The 16,914-nt window shown below is 43.3% G+C and overlaps 3 protein-coding genes across 3 annotated transcripts; 1 reads left to right on the top strand and 2 right to left on the bottom strand.

Moving 5' to 3' along the window:
• Positions 1-478: 478 nt before the first annotated feature.
• LOC133005831 (ADP-ribosylation factor 4) lies at positions 479-3,529 on the bottom strand. Its single transcript, XM_061075620.1, has 6 exons — positions 3,286-3,529; positions 2,969-3,049; positions 1,980-2,089; positions 1,601-1,672; positions 1,310-1,435; positions 479-967 (listed from the first exon to the last, which is right to left on the bottom strand). Exons 1-6 carry the CDS (start codon positions 3,350-3,352, stop codon positions 881-883), a joined length of 543 nt encoding a protein of 180 aa, XP_060931603.1. The 5' UTR covers positions 3,353-3,529; the 3' UTR covers positions 479-880.
• Positions 3,530-3,878: 349 nt separating this feature from the next.
• gcc1 (GRIP and coiled-coil domain containing 1) lies at positions 3,879-7,780 on the top strand. Its single transcript, XM_061070944.1, has 4 exons — positions 3,879-3,956; positions 4,409-4,841; positions 4,970-5,620; positions 5,743-7,780. Exons 2-4 carry the CDS (start codon positions 4,476-4,478, stop codon positions 7,003-7,005), a joined length of 2,280 nt encoding a protein of 759 aa, XP_060926927.1. The 5' UTR covers positions 3,879-3,956; positions 4,409-4,475; the 3' UTR covers positions 7,006-7,780.
• A 36-nt stretch (positions 7,781-7,816) lies between these two features.
• Positions 7,817-13,915, bottom strand: dennd6b (DENN/MADD domain containing 6B). Its single transcript, XM_061070956.1, has 20 exons — positions 13,731-13,915; positions 13,207-13,245; positions 13,082-13,124; positions 12,669-12,778; positions 12,440-12,520; positions 12,170-12,275; positions 12,005-12,084; positions 11,700-11,762; positions 11,572-11,627; positions 11,366-11,488; positions 11,142-11,237; positions 10,928-11,022; positions 9,603-9,668; positions 9,441-9,505; positions 9,274-9,363; positions 8,965-9,018; positions 8,779-8,888; positions 8,593-8,695; positions 8,435-8,509; positions 7,817-8,318 (listed from the first exon to the last, which is right to left on the bottom strand). The coding sequence occupies exons 1-20, from the start codon at positions 13,857-13,859 to the stop codon at positions 8,187-8,189; spliced, it is 1,716 nt and encodes a 571-aa protein (XP_060926939.1). The 5' UTR covers positions 13,860-13,915; the 3' UTR covers positions 7,817-8,186.
• Between the last annotated feature and the right edge of the window lie 2,999 nt (positions 13,916-16,914).

Raw genomic sequence — 16,914 nt, 5'->3', positions numbered from 1 at the left:
AAATAAGCTGAAATAAATTGATAAAAACACAAGTGAAGAAATCAATACATAACTTTGACTTTTTTCCCCATCGTACGTTACTTAACTTCTAGTGTTGAAATAAAGTCGCAGATAAACATTTTCTTTGTTAAAATGCAAGTTTGGTGTCAATGTCAAAGTTTCCTGATTCATCATTTTGATAAAATATTTCTGACACTATCAATTAACTTTCTTTATTGTAGAAACATCTGAAAATCAATATTGTAACTTTATTTTATTATAACTTTAATGTTACTTCACAACTACTCATAATAGCTCATTAAACTTAAAAATATATTTTTACGTCATGAGACTTCAACACAAATATCAGCTTACAAACATTATTTTCTCTGAATAAAGATTTTTACAAATTGTTACAAATTATTGTTAAAACCGATTTTTGATAAATGATAAAAATTATTCAATGACATTTTCTTAATTAAAATGAAAACAAATCTGGTAACAAGTGAAGAAAAAAAACTTTATTGCATCATCTCCATTTCTTCTTCACATTAATTAGGAATGACGAGGCGTTCAGGGCTCTGGAATGAGTAATCACACGACAGGTCACCGTTACCTGCTGGTAGCCCCGCCCACAGAGGTAACTGTCACCTGTCGTTAGCCACGCCCCTCCCGATCCCTTCACTCACATGATTCAGTTAAAACATGCGGATTAAAAGAAAGACAGATCGAACAAACATCTGCAGGAAGAACAGAAGAGTAGAGCATGATGGGAAATGAAGGTGAGCCCAGAGTCCATGACATCACTTCCTCTTACGACACATTTATAATTTAAAAAACAAAAACAGTCTGTGCTCGTCCTGCGTTTGTACATGTCACTTCCTGTTTCCCGGTCGGTGGTTTAGCGTTTCGACAGCTCATTGGACAACCAGTCCAGCCCCTCGTACAGACCCGTCCCCTGCGTGGCGCAGGTCGCCTGGATGTGCCACTGACGAGACAACAGACCAAACAGCTGTTAGAGACACCTCATATTAACACCAGGCTCTTATTGGGAAAGGAAGGAAATATTAAAGACATCAGGAGATTTATCATTAAAACTTGTTTAAGATAAAACAAAATTTGTCTTGAATCTTTTTGATCAAAATCTTATCTTTTCAACATTAATTAAAAAACAAGTTTTATCCTTTGACAAATGACGTAATTGTAATGTCATCATGTTGACAACCTGTGTCATGACATCATGAAATACTAAGAAATCCATCAGACGCTGACACGAGGTCACAAACAACCGCGGTCAGATCAGGAACAACTCGTGAATACGGGTTCTTACAGTTCGGCTGCGGAGGTTGTTCAGACCCAGCTTGTCGGTCAGCTCAGTGACACTCATCGCATTTGGAAGATCCTGTTTGTTTGCAAACACCAGAAGAACGGCGTCCTTCAACTCGTCCTCCTGGATCTGAAGAGAGAGAGTCATGTGACTGGTGCCGTCATGGATCATGTGACTGATGATCATTTTACATGCAGAGGAAAACGTTAATCTGATGTGATGAATTGATTCCTGATCAACAGAAGAGTAAATAATGATCAGACACAGATGAATAATCTGTAGATGTATTCTCACCATCTTGTTGAGTTCCTCTGCCGACTCTGGTACTCGCTCTCTGTCGTTACTGTCCACCACGAAAATCAGACCCTGCAGAGGTCAGAGGTTACACGGTCACACACAATCACGCTGTTCTACATTCTCATCAGGTTCAGTTTTACAATCAATGTTAAAACATGTGGTAACTAATGTCATTGATGTGCACAAGTCTTGAATCTTGAAAACTTTGGCAGGAGGGTTCTGGTTCTTAAACCAAGGTGAACCTGGCGCTGGTTCGGACGTCGTCAGGTCCCTGCAAACTTCTGAAGACATGTTGAAGATCAGGTTCCGGCTCCAGACGGAACAAGCTGCCTCGGTGGAAAAGAGGTTAGTTCTGGTTTACATTCATGTTTGGTACCTGTGTGTTCTGGAAGTAGTGTCTCCACAGGGGTCGGATCTTGTCCTGACCACCGACGTCCCAGACCGTGAAACAGATGTTCTTATACTCGACGGTCTCCACGTTAAAACCTGGAACAGACGCAGCGTTTGATGAGCTTTAGTCTGAGGTTCTGCTTAGTTCTATGTTTACATTTGTATAACCAGGGAGCCGAGCGCAGCTAAACTAGGTCCACTTAGTGTACATTTGGGCTTTTTCACACATGTTTGGTGCGTGAATGATTTTTTTAGTCTTTAGCAGCTCTGTCACTAATTTACTTCTCCTCTGCGTCTCTATGATTCTCGCTGACTGCGTCAAACCAATCAGAGCAACGCCAGCTCCGTAAACATTTACTCGTTTTTAAAGTCTGTTGTTTTTACCCAGACTGAGTTTGGGCTGTTACTTCTGGAATCGTTAATAAGATTCATAATTCTTTTATATAATCAACAGCGCATAGGGTTGAATCTGATCCGGGACAAACATGATCACTAGTTTCCACAGGAGAATTTAGTCGGAGGAGGCGGAGCGAGATCTGACGGAGCTGCTTCTCTCCATCAAATCTCTTTTTTCAAATTCTCTGTTTTGACAGAAAAACCCATCAAGGATCTGAATGTCTTCATCATCAGAGCAGCCGGGCTCCATCTGATCACAGTGACATGCAGAGTGTGAATGTGTGGCTCATGGATCATCATTTTCTCAATAACCTGAGTTCGCACATCGTTACAAACAACAATTAAGATATTATCGTAGATTATAAATATCGCACAGCCCTGCCAGACACTGTAATATATATAATAACTGATCACAGATCAATCAATCATCTACAGTCCAAACAACATTACGCAATAACTGATGTGTTTGATCAGTAGCTTCAACACTATCAAGTTATCAATAATCGCTCTTTGGAGCAGTGAGATGATCAGCTGGTTTATCTCAGGAGCTCTCAGCTGGTTACTGGTGGTTGAACTTACCGATGGTGGGGATAGTGGTGACGATCTCTCCCAGCTTCAGTTTGTACAGAATCGTGGTTTTTCCAGCTGCGTCTAAACCAACTGAACCAAAACAAACATCACATGTTTAATTAGGGTGAGTAAATCAAACAGTCAGTTAGCCTTTGGAGCTAACAGCTAGCTTGTGTTTAACCCTGTGGTTCAGCTCAGACTCTGTCAACACTTTAGAACCGGAAAACAAATTTAATATGAGAATCACATCTGTCATAAAAACATACACTAATAGAAGCGGGTTTCCGCCTGTTAGCATCAGAGCTAGTTAGCTTAGCCTCTCTCACCCATCAGGATCCTCATCTGCTTCTTCCCGAAGAACCGGGCGAACAGGGACGAGATGGTGAGGCCCATTTCACCGGAGAGTCCCGGGGGAGCAGGTCGGTCAGGCCGGGAGCAGCTGCTGGGAAGCTGGGGAGCAGACCGGGAGCAGACCGGGAGGAGACCGGGGATTAGACCGGGGGCAGGCGGAAGAGAACCGGGGCGGGCGCAGCTCCTCCTCGGTGCCACGTCCAGGCCAACGCGGAAGAAATGACGTCACTACTTTGAAAAACCTTTATTGATTTACAAATAGTGTGGACGTGTTCACGGTCACTGGGAAATGTGAACATTAATCAACAACATTCACTCAATCCACTTATTTACAAAAGTTTTATTTATTTTTCCGTTAAAGTTCTTTGTTAAACAAATTTAAAAAACCGCCACTGAAAACACTAAGATAATTAATTGTAATCATATTGAGATTCGTTTGCTTTACTTTATTATTTCTGTAGCGGGTATCAAGATGAAACAGGTGGGTTTTAAAATCCCTGATGTCGGTGAACGCATCCGTGAGTCCCCGCCTCCTCCTCCTGCTCCTCACATCCGGTTAAATACAACATGGCGGCGGTGCGGATCCGTGTTTTCTTTATTTACAGAGCCTTCTTCGACTCGTTTTTCTGACGCAACGTTTCTTCAGGTGAGAACCGGGAAGTTGTTGATTTGATGACGAATAGGAAACATTCAATTCATTATTCAAATTTAATTCAATCTGAATGTTGATTAAAAACATAATCAAACAGAAACTGAAGCGGTTTTTATTTACTTTATCAACATCTGAAATCTATCAATCAAACGTCTGTGGCCTTGTTGTATTAATTATTAATTATCAACTGATCAGAATCTGAAACTTCAGATGTGTCTGTCGATGTTCCCTGAGTTTTGACTTTCAGGCTTCCAACCTGCAGACACAACCCAGTGAGGAAAACACCAGCTCCACTGTTTAAATATTGATGTTGATTATTAAAATAGTATTTTATTGAAGCTGCCAAACAAATATATGATTATGAATATCAATAACTGATTCTATGAATGATTTCAGTTCATGTTGATTTAATGAGGATATTATGGGATGGACTGTGCTCTCTTCAGTTTTCACCATGAACCAGTTGTGGTCCTGATGTTGGAACCGATCTGACTGGTTGCCCAGGAGACGACCATGGAGAAGTTTGGAATGAGTTTCGGGGGCGGTCCTAGCAGGAAGGAGCTTCTGGACGCCAACGAGTCCCAGAAGAAGCAGCTGGTCCAGTACCAGAGCCGCTTCAAGGACGTGGTCCAGGCCTACAAGAGTCTGCTGAAGGAGAAGGAGGCTCTAGAGGCAAGTCTGAAGGTCCTTACTGTGACCCAGGACCAGGAACAGAATCAGGACGCCAACATCGTACGCCCAGACCCTGCTGACGATGGCTGCTCCTTGCACAGCGAGGACAGCGTGGACACAGCGGTGTCTTTGGACACACCCACTGACATCAGAGGTGATCAGTCTGAAGAAGACCAAGGAGACATGGGCGCAAAACTTAACTCAACAGTACGTTTGAATGTTTGAAAGAGTTTCTAAAGAAGCTGCATCCCACTTTATGATTGCACTTACGGTGTGAATAATGCGGGAGTGGTGCAAAACTTGATCAATCACCTCTTTCACATTTCTTCTTACAGTCGCTGAGAGCAGAGCTTGATACCACCAATGTAGCAGGAGAGACGCTGCAACAGACCACGCCCCTTCCAAGCGTAGAGGCGGACCGACGACTGGCCCAGCTGAAGGGCCAACTGAGCACGCTCACCAGCGCTCTCGCCACTGTGACACAGGAGAAGTCTCGGATGGAGGCAAGTTTCCAAGCCGACAAACGTCAGGTGAAGCAGGAGGTGGAGGAGCTGCAGGAGCAAATGGTCGTTGTGACGACGCAGCAGGAGGCGGAGCGTCGTGCCCTTCACCAGCAGCTGGCCGAAAGTCGTGCTCGCATCATCACGCAGCAGCACGAGCGGGAGCAGGAGCACGGCGACCACGTCCAGCAGCTGCGAGAGCTGCAGAGGATCCTGCAGCAGGAACGAGACCTTCGACAGGACGCAGAGCTCCACCTACAGGACGCCAATGCCGCCCTTCTCATGACATCACAGGCCGTAGACCGGGGGGCGGAGTACGAGGCTCACCTGAACCAGGTCAGGGAGGAAAGAGATGAGCTGAGGAGGAGGCTTCAAGTCGCAGAGGCAGACCAGAAGAAACCAGATCCCAGAGTCGACAAGCTACAGCAGGAACTGACAGAACAGAAAAAACACTTCCAAAAGCAGATCCATATAGAAACCAGGAAGGTAAGTCTGACCTGAGCCAAAACCTGATTCAGGCTTAGACCAGGAAGCTACCATCCAGATTGGTGTTGGTCTCATCAGATTTTGGTCCTCAGAGTGTCTCAACACTGTCTCTGTATTTTCAGGCTTGCGAGGCTGAGGAGCGTGCTCGTGAGCGTGCTCAGTCTGCAGAGGTCCGGGTTGCAGGTCTGGAGCAGCGAGTCTCGGAGCTTTCTGAGCTGCTCGGCTCCTGTGAAAAGGTGAGGCAGCGTGACCAGCAGGCCGCTCAGAGACTCCGAGACCGGATCCTGCAGCTGGACACTGAGAACAAAACACTGGCCATCGCCGCTTCGAGCAGGTCGACCTCTGACCTCTGCGTGGACGAGTCACAGCTGGACGTCAATGCGCTGAAGGAGAAGCTGGAAAAGGTGAAGAAGCTGATGCTATTGGCGGCTCAGAGGAACCCAAACCAGAACATCCTGGACCTGACAGAAACCGAGGAAGACCAGGGCAGCGACAGAGCGTCAATGCTTGTTTACCAGCTGGAGCTGCGGCAGCTGAAGGACGAGTTTGAGCGCTACAAGCTGCGAGCACAGGTGGTGCTGAAGAACAAAAACACCAAAGATGGCAGCCAGGCCAAAGAGCTGGAGGAGGTCCGGGACCAGCTGTCAGAGCTAAAGGAGAAGTACATCAACCTGAGGATACAGAGCGACGAGGCCAACACCCAACACTGCCGCGAGCTGGCGGAGCGGCAGCAGGCGGCAGCAGCACTGCAGCAGAGCCACAAACAGGAAGTGGAGCGGGCGGTGGTGGTGCATCGGGAGGAGCTGCTGCGACTGGAGGCAGAGTTGCACAAGCAGAGGGAGAGGACCATGGCGCTGCTGGACGAGAAGGACCAGGAGCTTGAGAGGCTGAGGGCCGCTGCTGCGCTTGGACGCAGCAATGACTCCTCCGAGGTAAACGATGATAGACACGAGCCCGAGTCCGAGGGTGAAATCATCGGCCAAGCCTTGCAGCGAGTTGCGCCAGCTGAGCCCGCGCTGCTGCTGTATGCTGAACAGCTGGCCAGGAAAGATGTGGAGGTCGGTGGCCTGCGACGGCAAAAACATCGCCTGGAGGAGGACATCCACCAGCTGCAGGCCAGGCTCATCGCTAATGGAGAACGACATGACGAGGAGGTGACGGAACTGCGAGGACATGTCGACAAGCTGATCCGAGACCAGGGCAGAGAGGGCGCCAACATGGAGTACCTGAAGAACGTCGTCTACAAGTTCCTGACCCTGCAGGACGCCAGCGGGAGGCATCAGACACTCACTGCCATCTTGACCATCCTGCACTTCAGCCCGCAGGAGAAGCACCACGTCCTCAGGCTGCAGGCGGTAACGTGGTGGAACAACAAGAGAAAATAAAACCCCTGAAGAAGAAATAATCAACCAACTGCTTGTAATTATTTTTCTCTGTGACGAAGGGAAATCTCCCAACAGTTTATACTGCCATAGATTTTTCACTTCCTGGATGATTCAAGGTTTGCTTTAAATTCTGCTGTCGAACTGAACACACATGAGAATTAGAACATGTATGATGACATCACTGATAGATATCTGTTCTTAAGATCGATTTGTATATTTTTGATTCTCCTGGTGAAATTAAAATATTTTTCCTCCTTCAAAAAATTGTTTTATTTTGTTCTTAAACTGAATTGTTTTCTTCAATTGTGATTTTGTTGCAAGGTGTTTTTGTGTAGATTTAAATAGCCACCTCCAGAAGGAGCTGTTGTGTCATGTGATCTCGACTGAAGGTCAACAAACGTGTATCATGAGATATCAGCTTTTACATTTTACATTTTCTGAAGTCCGGAGAAATAGAACATGATGCTGACCTGAGTCATGTGACCAGTGTTCAAATTAAGTCGTCAAAGCACAAGTGAACTGACGTAATTTAGTTTTTCATCCTATTTTTATCGAAACAGGTCCGATAAGTTAGATGAACGTTGTAATGACGGAGCAGGAAGAGGTTCAGCCGCTAAGTTTCGCAAATAAACTCATGTTTGAAAATAAAAGTATTTTAAATAAACCTATCACATGTTGGACAGTCAACATGTTGACTGTTAAATCTGTCTGAGAATAAAGTTTTATTTAGTGCAAAAAGTCTCAATAGCTTAAAAGTTGTCATACCATGAAAAATCTCATAAAATATAAACTTTTTTATCACAACTTTACAAATGTTCTGATTCATTTTTAATGTGGAAACATCAGAAACACAACCAGAGAACATAAAGAACATTCACTGTTTCAGTGTAGTGTGTCCACAGAGTAGTGTGTCCTCAGAGTACCGGTTCTTAGTGTAGTTTGTTCTCAGTGTAGTGTGTCCTCGGTGTAGTGTGTCCTCTGTGTAGTGTGTTATTATTGTAGTGTGTCCATAGTGTAGTGTGTCCTCAGTGTACCGGTTCTTAGTGTAGTTTGTCCTCAGTGTAGTGTGTCCTCGATGTAGTGTGTCCTCTGTGTAGTGTGCGCTGATGTCTAATGCGGTCTCAGGTGGTCTGATGTTTAAATATTTGGTCTCAGGCAGACTTAGTTGGTCTCATGAGGTCTCAGATGGTCTCATGAGGTCTCAGGACTGTGTGCAGGTCTTCAGGAAGTGTCCTGATGATCAGGTTTACAAAAGAGTCCAGTTTTTCTAAAACTCCGTCCTTCATCTGCAGCTGCTGCCTTTGAGCTTTATTCTGAAAAATACAAACATACTTCTTGTCCAGTACCTCAAATTTGACCAAGTCCAAACCAAAAGTTCTCTGGTCTCATGTGATCTCATGTGGTTTTGCATTGACCCTGATTTACTCACCAGTTTCTCCCTGAGCTTCAGAATCAGGTCGACGATCTCAACCTCAGATTTGTCTTTGGTCCAACCGATCAGGTCCTGGAGACCAACGCCAGAGTCCAGAAGTTCAACAGCTGACAAACGTGTGGTGTCATAAACTAACATGTGATGTCATAACTTACAGCGTCACAGATGATCTCCAGGTGGAGACTCTCCAGTTTCTGACTCATCTCTTTGTGGCGCTGGCGATACCAACCGTCAAAGTTCGGAGACCTGAAAAACTTCCTGTTGAGTCAAGAAGATGATTTCAGTTTTCACGGCCTAGCACAGGAACAGGAAGCCGAGCCAACGACACCTGAGCGACTCACCTGTAAAGTCCTGTCCAATCACCTTTGAGCAGCGATGTCAGCTGAGGTCCGGTGTGATCCAGAGTCGACATGAACTCGTCCTGACTGAACGGTCGAATCAGAGGAGGCGTCTGAAACGTCAGGACAAACGTCAGGCAACATCTCCTGAGAGATAACATCATCAATTATGATCCACTTCCTGTTTACCTTCCAAGGTGTCACAGATCTCTGTAGAGGCATCAGACTCGCCATGTATCGCTCCTGAAAGACAAAACACAGGGTTAATGTGATGACAGGAGCAGAGTTCCTGCTGTGTGATTGGATGATTTGATTACAGCTAGTTTAAAGGGCTGTGGTGATTGTGTTCAGTAACGAACCCTAACCCTAAATTGGTAGGAATGGGATCTAAGATACAGGTTGTTGGTTTAGAACATGAGGTTGTTCTGATCAGCTGATCAAGGCTGATCAGAGAGAAGCTGTGTAAATAACTGTTCGGATTCTCATCACATTTCTCACCAGAGGGATGATGAAGCTCTGAGTGAGTTCTAACAGGTGTCTCCTCAAGATGGCGCTCTGCACCTCTGACGGCCTCTTCCTCTGAATCCCCTGAACACGCAGATGTACACACGGTAAACATTCATGTCAAGTGATTCATGATGTCATGTAACTCATGTTCATTTTACCTTCAACAGTCGTTTAATCAGAATTTTGTCTTTGTTAAGAAATGTCTTGTACGATGTGTAGATCCCTGCACACATAAACACACAAATACTGTGAACACACACACACACACACACACAAATACTATGAACCCACAGGCACACACATCCACTCACACTTGTTACCTGGTTTTGTGTCGAGTATCTTTAACTTAGATAATTTCTTCACCTTCACCTGTTTGGGTAAATCACCTGGAAGAAATCACATCTTTAACTTTAACAATCAGCTCACATCCTGGATTAACCAACCCAGGGTTTCCCCCAGAAAACTTGCTAAGCCTGGTGGTAGGGCTGCTAGAAGGCAGCCGCGGGGGGGGGGGGGGGGGGGGGTCTGAAGACATGGTCGGATTTTGAGCTTTTATTTTTATTTTGATAAGGGGTTAAATAGATACTTTGATATCTTTTTGAGTTGCACTGCTGACTTAACTTATAAGCCCTCTTTTTTATTTATTTTTATCACGTTGGAGTTGCTAGTTTAAACCTACAGTTTTGCACTTTAATATTTGAGCCTTTGTTTACATTTTGTTTTGTGCTGCATTATATGGTGACATACAGTTTGTTGTTATCAAAATAAAATTAACTGAATTGAAATGGTCAATTTGATTTTTTTGGAGGAAAATTAATCGTTTACATTAATCGACTAATCGATAAAATAGTCGTCAGATTAATCGATAGAAAAATAGTCGTTAGTGGCAGCCCTACTTAATATTTAAAAAAAATCAAGTTTGCTGTGAACATAGCAGTCAGGCCTCTTATTTCAGAAACAATGAACCGTAACAGTTTGGTTACCAATAAAAGGTAAGCCTACTACTTTTTTGCTTTCAGCTAGCTACTCAAACAGACAAGCAACAAAATATCAAACAAACAAAATACACAGGCAAGTGTCGGCCTACTTTGAAATAAATTAAACACAGAACTTTGTAGGGCTATTTGAGTCCTGCTCATATTTGTGGAAAATGTATGAAATAAGAAGTACCCTATTTTTAAATAACTAAAACCAAATAGCTGCAGCCTAATCGTGTAACGGACTAGGTTTATGTTTATGTTTGGTTTTGACTTATGTTCAGTAAAACACTGTGTTGAAGGAGCGTTCTGATGTCCGACGGTCAGTGAAGGGGACGTATGTTCAGTAAAACACTGTGTTGAAGGAGCGTTCTGATGTCCGACGGTCAGTGAATGGGTCTGGGTGGGACATGTGACTGTTTGGACCAATAGGATGGTTGCTTGGGGATCGGGGCTCAATGAGGAAGTGAAGTGTTGTTGATGTGCGCGAGTGACGGATTTATTTATTTTTTTAAATAAAAAAAACAAGCGACGCTTAGCCTGGCGAGGGGGGGAGTATAGCCTGGCGGCCCGACCAACCATTTACTGTAACTGAGCTGTCACCATGGCAACACAGTGATGATAAAAGAAGTGATGATGAAGAGGAAGAAGTAAAAGAGGATGAATACCTGTCGTCATGACGTCTCCCAGTCTGATGATGTGAGGCCACGACTGAAACGTCTTGATGAAGAACGGGTTTGTTACTCCAAGAAGAACGTTAGGTCTGACACACACACACACACACACACACACACACAAGCGAGGTCACAAAGACAAACACACACAGGTTAGGTCTACAACACACATACAAACACACAAACACACACACAGTCAGTGACTCACGGCGCCTGCGTCCTCGTCGTGTATTCTCTGAATTCACTGTCATGAATCGTGAAATAAGGTCGAAAGTCGCAGCAGAACTTCAGAGGACTGATGGAGCTGAGGAGACACACACACTGTCACCAAGGCAACAAAACAAACACTGCTCTCTGATTGGCTGCCAGCAGCTTGTTAAACCTCTGATGTCACAAAGATACAAAAGTGATTCTAATTGGACATTCAGATACCTGACGAGAGCCAGCACGATCTCTGAGGAGACGTTGGGAGACGGCGCCATGACGACCAGTGGTTCTCCGAGTAAGGTTAGCTCCCAGAGCATCTGCAGGTGGATCAGCAGCGACTGGAAGCTCCTGCTCAGAGGTCAGAGGTCACATTAGAGTCACAAGACTAAAACTCGTCAAAGGACGAAGAACAAAAGTAATTGAGCTCTGACTTGAATAGGTCCAGTTCGTGGAGGGTTGGCAGCAGAGTCGGAGCCGGCAGGACGTTCTGAGGAAATACAAATATGAGTATCAAACTTTATTCAAAACAGAATGAAGGACAAACAGTTTGACCTCTGACCTCTGTCGTCATGTGTCTGACTGGACTTCCACCTGGTTTGTCTGTTTTTGAAGGAATCCTCACCTGGAAGATCAAACAGTAACAAACTCACATTATGTCACGGTAGCTGATGAGTCACGTGACGACCTGAACATGTTTGAGTACTCAGCTGGTTTCATGCTGCCACCTAGAGGCCAGTTTCAGTCACACGCTCTGGAGTCAAACATTACAATATCATTGAGCCTCACCTGCTGTTGCCATGGTGAGTAAAGACAACTCTGTGTTTAACTGTTAGTCAAATGTAAGGCCACGCCTCCTCGACTTACCTGTAAGGCCCCGCCCATCACAGGCAGGTTGAGAGTCAGTCCAGGTGTGGGCGAAGGCCATTGGTCGATCTCATTACAAACTGTGAGGGCAAGTAAAAGAGGTCAGGTGACGTTTCAGCACTCTGCTCTAAATGGTTACAGGTTATGATGTAATCATGACATCACCTGCTTCAAGACACGGCTCCAGCTTCTCAAAAAACTCAGGTGCGATGATCTGCAGCAGCGAGTGGAACAGGTGAGTGTACGGTAACCTGGACACGAGCACGAGAGACTGTAACACAGAGGGTCACGGGATTCAGAGCTGTCAACCCAACTCAACGTGAAGAAGCTTTTAATGTGAAAAGCCTGATCTGGTTTATTGGAACCTTTCCCTTCACCTGGTCACAGACTAATATCTGGTCACTGGCTAACATCTGGTGAAAGACTGATCCTCACCTTCTGGAAGTATCCTCTCTTCACTGAAACATCCTTCACTTGTCTGAAATAGACGTAACCAAAGAAATGGGACGCTTCTCTCTGAATAAACAAGAGAAATCAATCAATCAATCAATCAATCAATCAGTCAGTCACTCACTCACTCACTCACTCACTCAGTCATCAGTCACTCAGTCACTCAGTCCCTCAGTCAGTCAGTCAGTCAGTCGTCAGTCACTCACTCACTCACCTGCAGTGTGACCGGAGCGTCTCGGTTGTAAACGTCGTCTCTGACCCGTGAAGATCTTCGACCGACCGACTGACGCAGCCTGAAGCTAAACTGAGTGTCCCCGAGGCATCCTGGGAAATAAAAGCTCATGTGAACTATGTCTAAAATTATTTACTAACAATACTTATAATAATAACTTATATAGGGAGAAACTTAACACTGACAAAAACACTTTCAGACATTTTCTCTTCGCCATCTTTATCTTTAAATGTAGAAATAAACGTGTCTGGGACGCTCTGTTCATATTCACATTATCAACATGAGGTTGGGCTGTTCGTGTACAGTGATCATCAGCACCCTACATTTCACAAAGCGCTGTATATCATAGGGTATAAAGAAAGATGGTGAGTGGTGATTAGTAAGTGAGTTTTCACCTGAGTACGAGTCGGGGAAGGACAAGTAGCAGATACTGGTTTTCTGACAAGAAATCACAAGAAACGGGATCAATAACAGGAAGGAGTGATGATCAGAGATGATGAAAGAAAGATAAAAACTTCACCTCCTTCTCAGTGAGTTTCACATCTGGAGGGAACATCAGCTTAAAAAACACAAACAAAACCATGACGTCAGTTTTGGTGTGGTGACATAACATCACGCTGCATCACTGACGACATCATCAATGTTCTACTGTTTTAACCTCAGACCAAACCTCTGCTCAGATCATTTTCATTGAGCTGGAACATGTCACATCTTACATGTATCTTCATACAGACAAGTACGTTACATGTATATTGAACCTTTTTCCATTAAAATTACAGGTATGTTACATGTATATTCATATAGACACGTATATTACATGTATGTTATATATGTTACTGTTGAATTGAATCTTTGTTTCTTTATTAAATACAAACTTTTATTCACATTTTAATGTGATGATAATTTGTTATTTATATAAATGTGATTAATTTTCAGATGAGATCTGATGAAACCAGTCGAACCATAAGTGTTTTAGTAATTATTAGTTATAATCATATGAATGACAAGATGCTAACGATGCAATGCTAACGATGCTAAGCTAACCTCCACAGCCTGTCCGAGCTCCAGGTCGAAGGTAACGACACACACACATTCCAGCCAACAGGAGAACTGGGACCAGAGCCTCCTCCCGCCGTCATGACGCGGAGAACCGGCTCCGTGAGGCGGGTTCATCTTCCATCAGGACCCGGTCCGAGCTCGGAGCTCCGCGTCAGTCCTCAGCCTGTCCCCTGGTGGACAACTCAGGCACTGCAGCCACAACAACACAGAGCCACGTGATCTGCACCGGTCATATGATCCCTGTGCAACCATAGATATATATGTGTGCAACCATAGATATATATCTATGTGTGCAACGGTCAACGCCGTCAACGCTGCATGCTGCCACTAACGCAATGCATGCTGGTACTAACGCAATGCATGCTTTTTAGATTTTTTTAAATAAACTTGTACATATTTGTGAAAAAGGACAAAAAGAAAACACGAGGGATAATTGATATGTATAAATAGTTTGAATAGCTTTTTGCTTTGATACATATGATATAAACACATATACATAATTTATATATGATTGTGTGAAGCTATATAACCTCTGTAAGAGTATCTGTCTGTTCTTTTATTTCATGTGTTTATTATTTAATGTTTCTTAATGTCTTTGGAGGAGATTCTGATAATATTTTATTTTATATATATTGGAGAATAATATTGTATTGTATTTTATTGTATTCAAATATACCGGCTGCTATGACAACTTAATTTCCCTTCGGGGATGAATAAAGTACTCTATCTATCTATCTATCTATTTCTCTATATTATTCTCCAAATCTCCTCAAATGATTTTATTCTTTAAATATGATCATTTATTTTTATTTAAAACGTTTTTCTTGAAATTATAACTTCGTTTTTCTGTCACTGAAGCTTCTCTGCAATTATAACAAATGTTTTATTTTTTTAATAAAAATCTTGTTTCAAACATTGAAACTGACGCGATATGAATTGAGTATCACATTTTTAAACTTCCCCAAATCTGTTTTATCTTTTGCATTTGTAGTTTTCATCCAAACTCTTCCATTTGTTTTTGTATTGTTTTTGGAAGCAAGGCTGCTCCCCAGTGGACAGAGATGATCATGACTCATTAGCTTTACATTCCGGCCTGTGATTTTCTCTCAGAGTGAAAAATCAACACAAAGCATCTGAACCTGAATTTTTGTCTTTAATGTTTGTTGAACTGTTTTGAATCCAGAGAGTTTAGAACAGGTCATTTGACACAGATCCGCTGTGAGCTCACCTGACTGCTGCTCTACAGGTGAGACCCCTCACTGACTTTATATGACAGGAAACAGCGCCCCCTGCAGGCTCCGTCTACAAAAAGCATCTTTCCCCAGGGTACCTGGACTCTGGTGCGTGTTGAGGGCATGTCCAGAGGAGCAGCAGGAATGTTGTTTTTCATTCATGACAGAACAAGAGCAACTTCTCGCTGTGAATGAGCATCACATGACTCAAGGTCCTTTGTTGTGTGATTTAAATCTTTGTGGTCGTGTCCGTCTCAGATCCAGAAAAACAGACTCTAAAAAACACTGAAACATTCCATTTATGGGGCCTGTTTTGACTTGACAAGACAAACTGCAGGTTTGTGTGTCCGTGTTCGTGTTTTGTGCGAGTTTCACCTCCACTCCTTAAGTTAGCACCGTGTGATCGAGTGGGTGTGGCCAAGTCCAAGGCGCAAGGTTGAATCAGAGTCCGAGTGGTTAGTTTCTGGTCCATGAAGGATGTGAGTAGGTTCAGCAGACAAATCACACATAAAATCTTTTCTTATTATTATTTTCTATTCAACATCAAATTCACTTTCATTTATATGTTTATTTTACTTGTCTTCATTCAGATTCCAAAATATCTTTTTAAAATGTTGAAAAAACAATGTTTTATACGATGGATTTTTTCTCGGGTTTCGATGAAATATGTTTTTATGGCACTGTGACATAAAACCCTCTTTGCTCTCTCTGAACATGGAACACCTCTTTACTTCTATTATCTTTGTTTTTAACATCTTTTAGCAGCATGCTAACATTGACTGGAACATCACGAGTAGCTAAAGCTTCAAACTGAGTCAAACATGCTGAAGAAGAGCAAAGACTAATAAACAGGAACCATCCAACCAGAAGAAACGGGAACCACACGATCGACTGGATTTCAAAATAATATTCAACCTTTACAAACCTTACTTAAAAGTTTTTACCCCAACCTAGTAAAATGATGGTAAAAATGTATCTTTTTATTTGTTTATTCTTCTGGTGTGTAGTATACATAACAGCCTCAAGGGGCACAAATGAGGCAGCTGTTAAATGCTGATCATATTTGTTTATGTAAGTTTTGAAAGAATCTCCCATCACTGGTGCACTGATGACACTCAGTTGGTGGTAAGAAAGTTAGTTTGTGTGTTATACATATTACAGCCTCCAGGGGACACTGCTGTAGCTTCAGTTCCTGGCAGTTCCCGTCTCTGCTCCTCTACATGAATCCACCTGATGCCCAACAGACTCAGCACTCAGCCCAAAGATGGACGCAACAATTCAGCGACGTAAAAACTCCATAAAGCGACGCAATCACGCATTTTTTTCATATCCACCTATACATGAACACGTGCACTAGCAGCTACGCCAAGCAACGTCTCCAAAGAGAAACAAAAGACGGCTCAAAATCTACAGCAAGCTCAATACGTAGGACTACAACCATAGAACAGTAGTTTGGTCTTTTGTCATTAAAATAAAATATTTAAGTTTACTTTCATATATAGGCAATAGAAAATATGTAACATCTCAATACTCCAATAATAACTCTGACATTAAATTGTGCTCATGTGGATTCTATCTCTTTACATATATTTGTATTCATTTTCATAGATATTTATATATACTTTTCCATTTTTTTGCCCCTATGTTGTACTTACTTTACGCCACCTCCTGCTGTCGACAGTGCAAAGACCTCATCAATATGCTTTATGAAAAGAGACCTGATTCCCATGGCTGATGGAAGTGTGGAAGGCAATAAGTGGTTAATGAGAAGATGGTATGAGGCTGATGGTTAGCACCACAGAACGTCAAGAGGGATAATCCACTTCAGAACTCCAGAAGCGATGGTCCAGATCCAGAAGTCACGGAAGGACCATCCACTCCAGAGGGTCAGAAGGGATTTTCCCAATCTTAGAGGGACAATCTGTTCCAGAAGTTAG

Source organism: Limanda limanda, chromosome 1, assembly GCF_963576545.1.
Source record: "Limanda limanda chromosome 1, fLimLim1.1, whole genome shotgun sequence".
NCBI classification, from domain to species: Eukaryota; Metazoa; Chordata; class Actinopteri; order Pleuronectiformes; family Pleuronectidae; genus Limanda; species Limanda limanda.
Note: the sequence above shows the minus strand (reverse complement) of the source record. Positions and strands in the feature narration are given on the sequence as shown.

Excerpts from the sequence above, each read along its gene's own strand:
- dennd6b (XM_061070956.1), bottom strand. The coding sequence starts at position 13,859 with ATGAACCCGCCTCACGGAGCCGGTTCTCCGCGTCATGACGGCGGGAGG. Across the intron at positions 12,779-13,081 it reads CTTCCCCGACTCGTACTCAG|GATGCCTCGGGGACACTCAG; the intron begins GTGAAAACTCAC and ends TTTATTTCCCAG. Across the intron at positions 11,023-11,141 it reads ACGACGAGGACGCAGGCGCC|ACCTAACGTTCTTCTTGGAG; the intron begins GTGAGTCACTGA and ends TGTGTGTGTCAG.
- LOC133005831 (XM_061075620.1), bottom strand. The coding sequence starts at position 3,352 with ATGGGCCTCACCATCTCGTCCCTGTTCGCCCGGTTCTTCGGGAAGAAG. Across the intron at positions 1,436-1,600 it reads CAGAGGAACTCAACAAGATG|ATCCAGGAGGACGAGTTGAA; the intron begins GTGAGAATACAT and ends CTCTCTCTTCAG. Across the intron at positions 968-1,309 it reads ACAACCTCCGCAGCCGAACT|TGGCACATCCAGGCGACCTG; the intron begins GTAAGAACCCGT and ends TTGTCTCGTCAG.
- gcc1 (XM_061070944.1), top strand. The coding sequence starts at position 4,476 with ATGGAGAAGTTTGGAATGAGTTTCGGGGGCGGTCCTAGCAGGAAGGAG. Across the intron at positions 4,842-4,969 it reads GCGCAAAACTTAACTCAACA|TCGCTGAGAGCAGAGCTTGA; the intron begins GTACGTTTGAAT and ends TTCTTCTTACAG. Across the intron at positions 5,621-5,742 it reads TCCATATAGAAACCAGGAAG|GCTTGCGAGGCTGAGGAGCG; the intron begins GTAAGTCTGACC and ends CTGTATTTTCAG.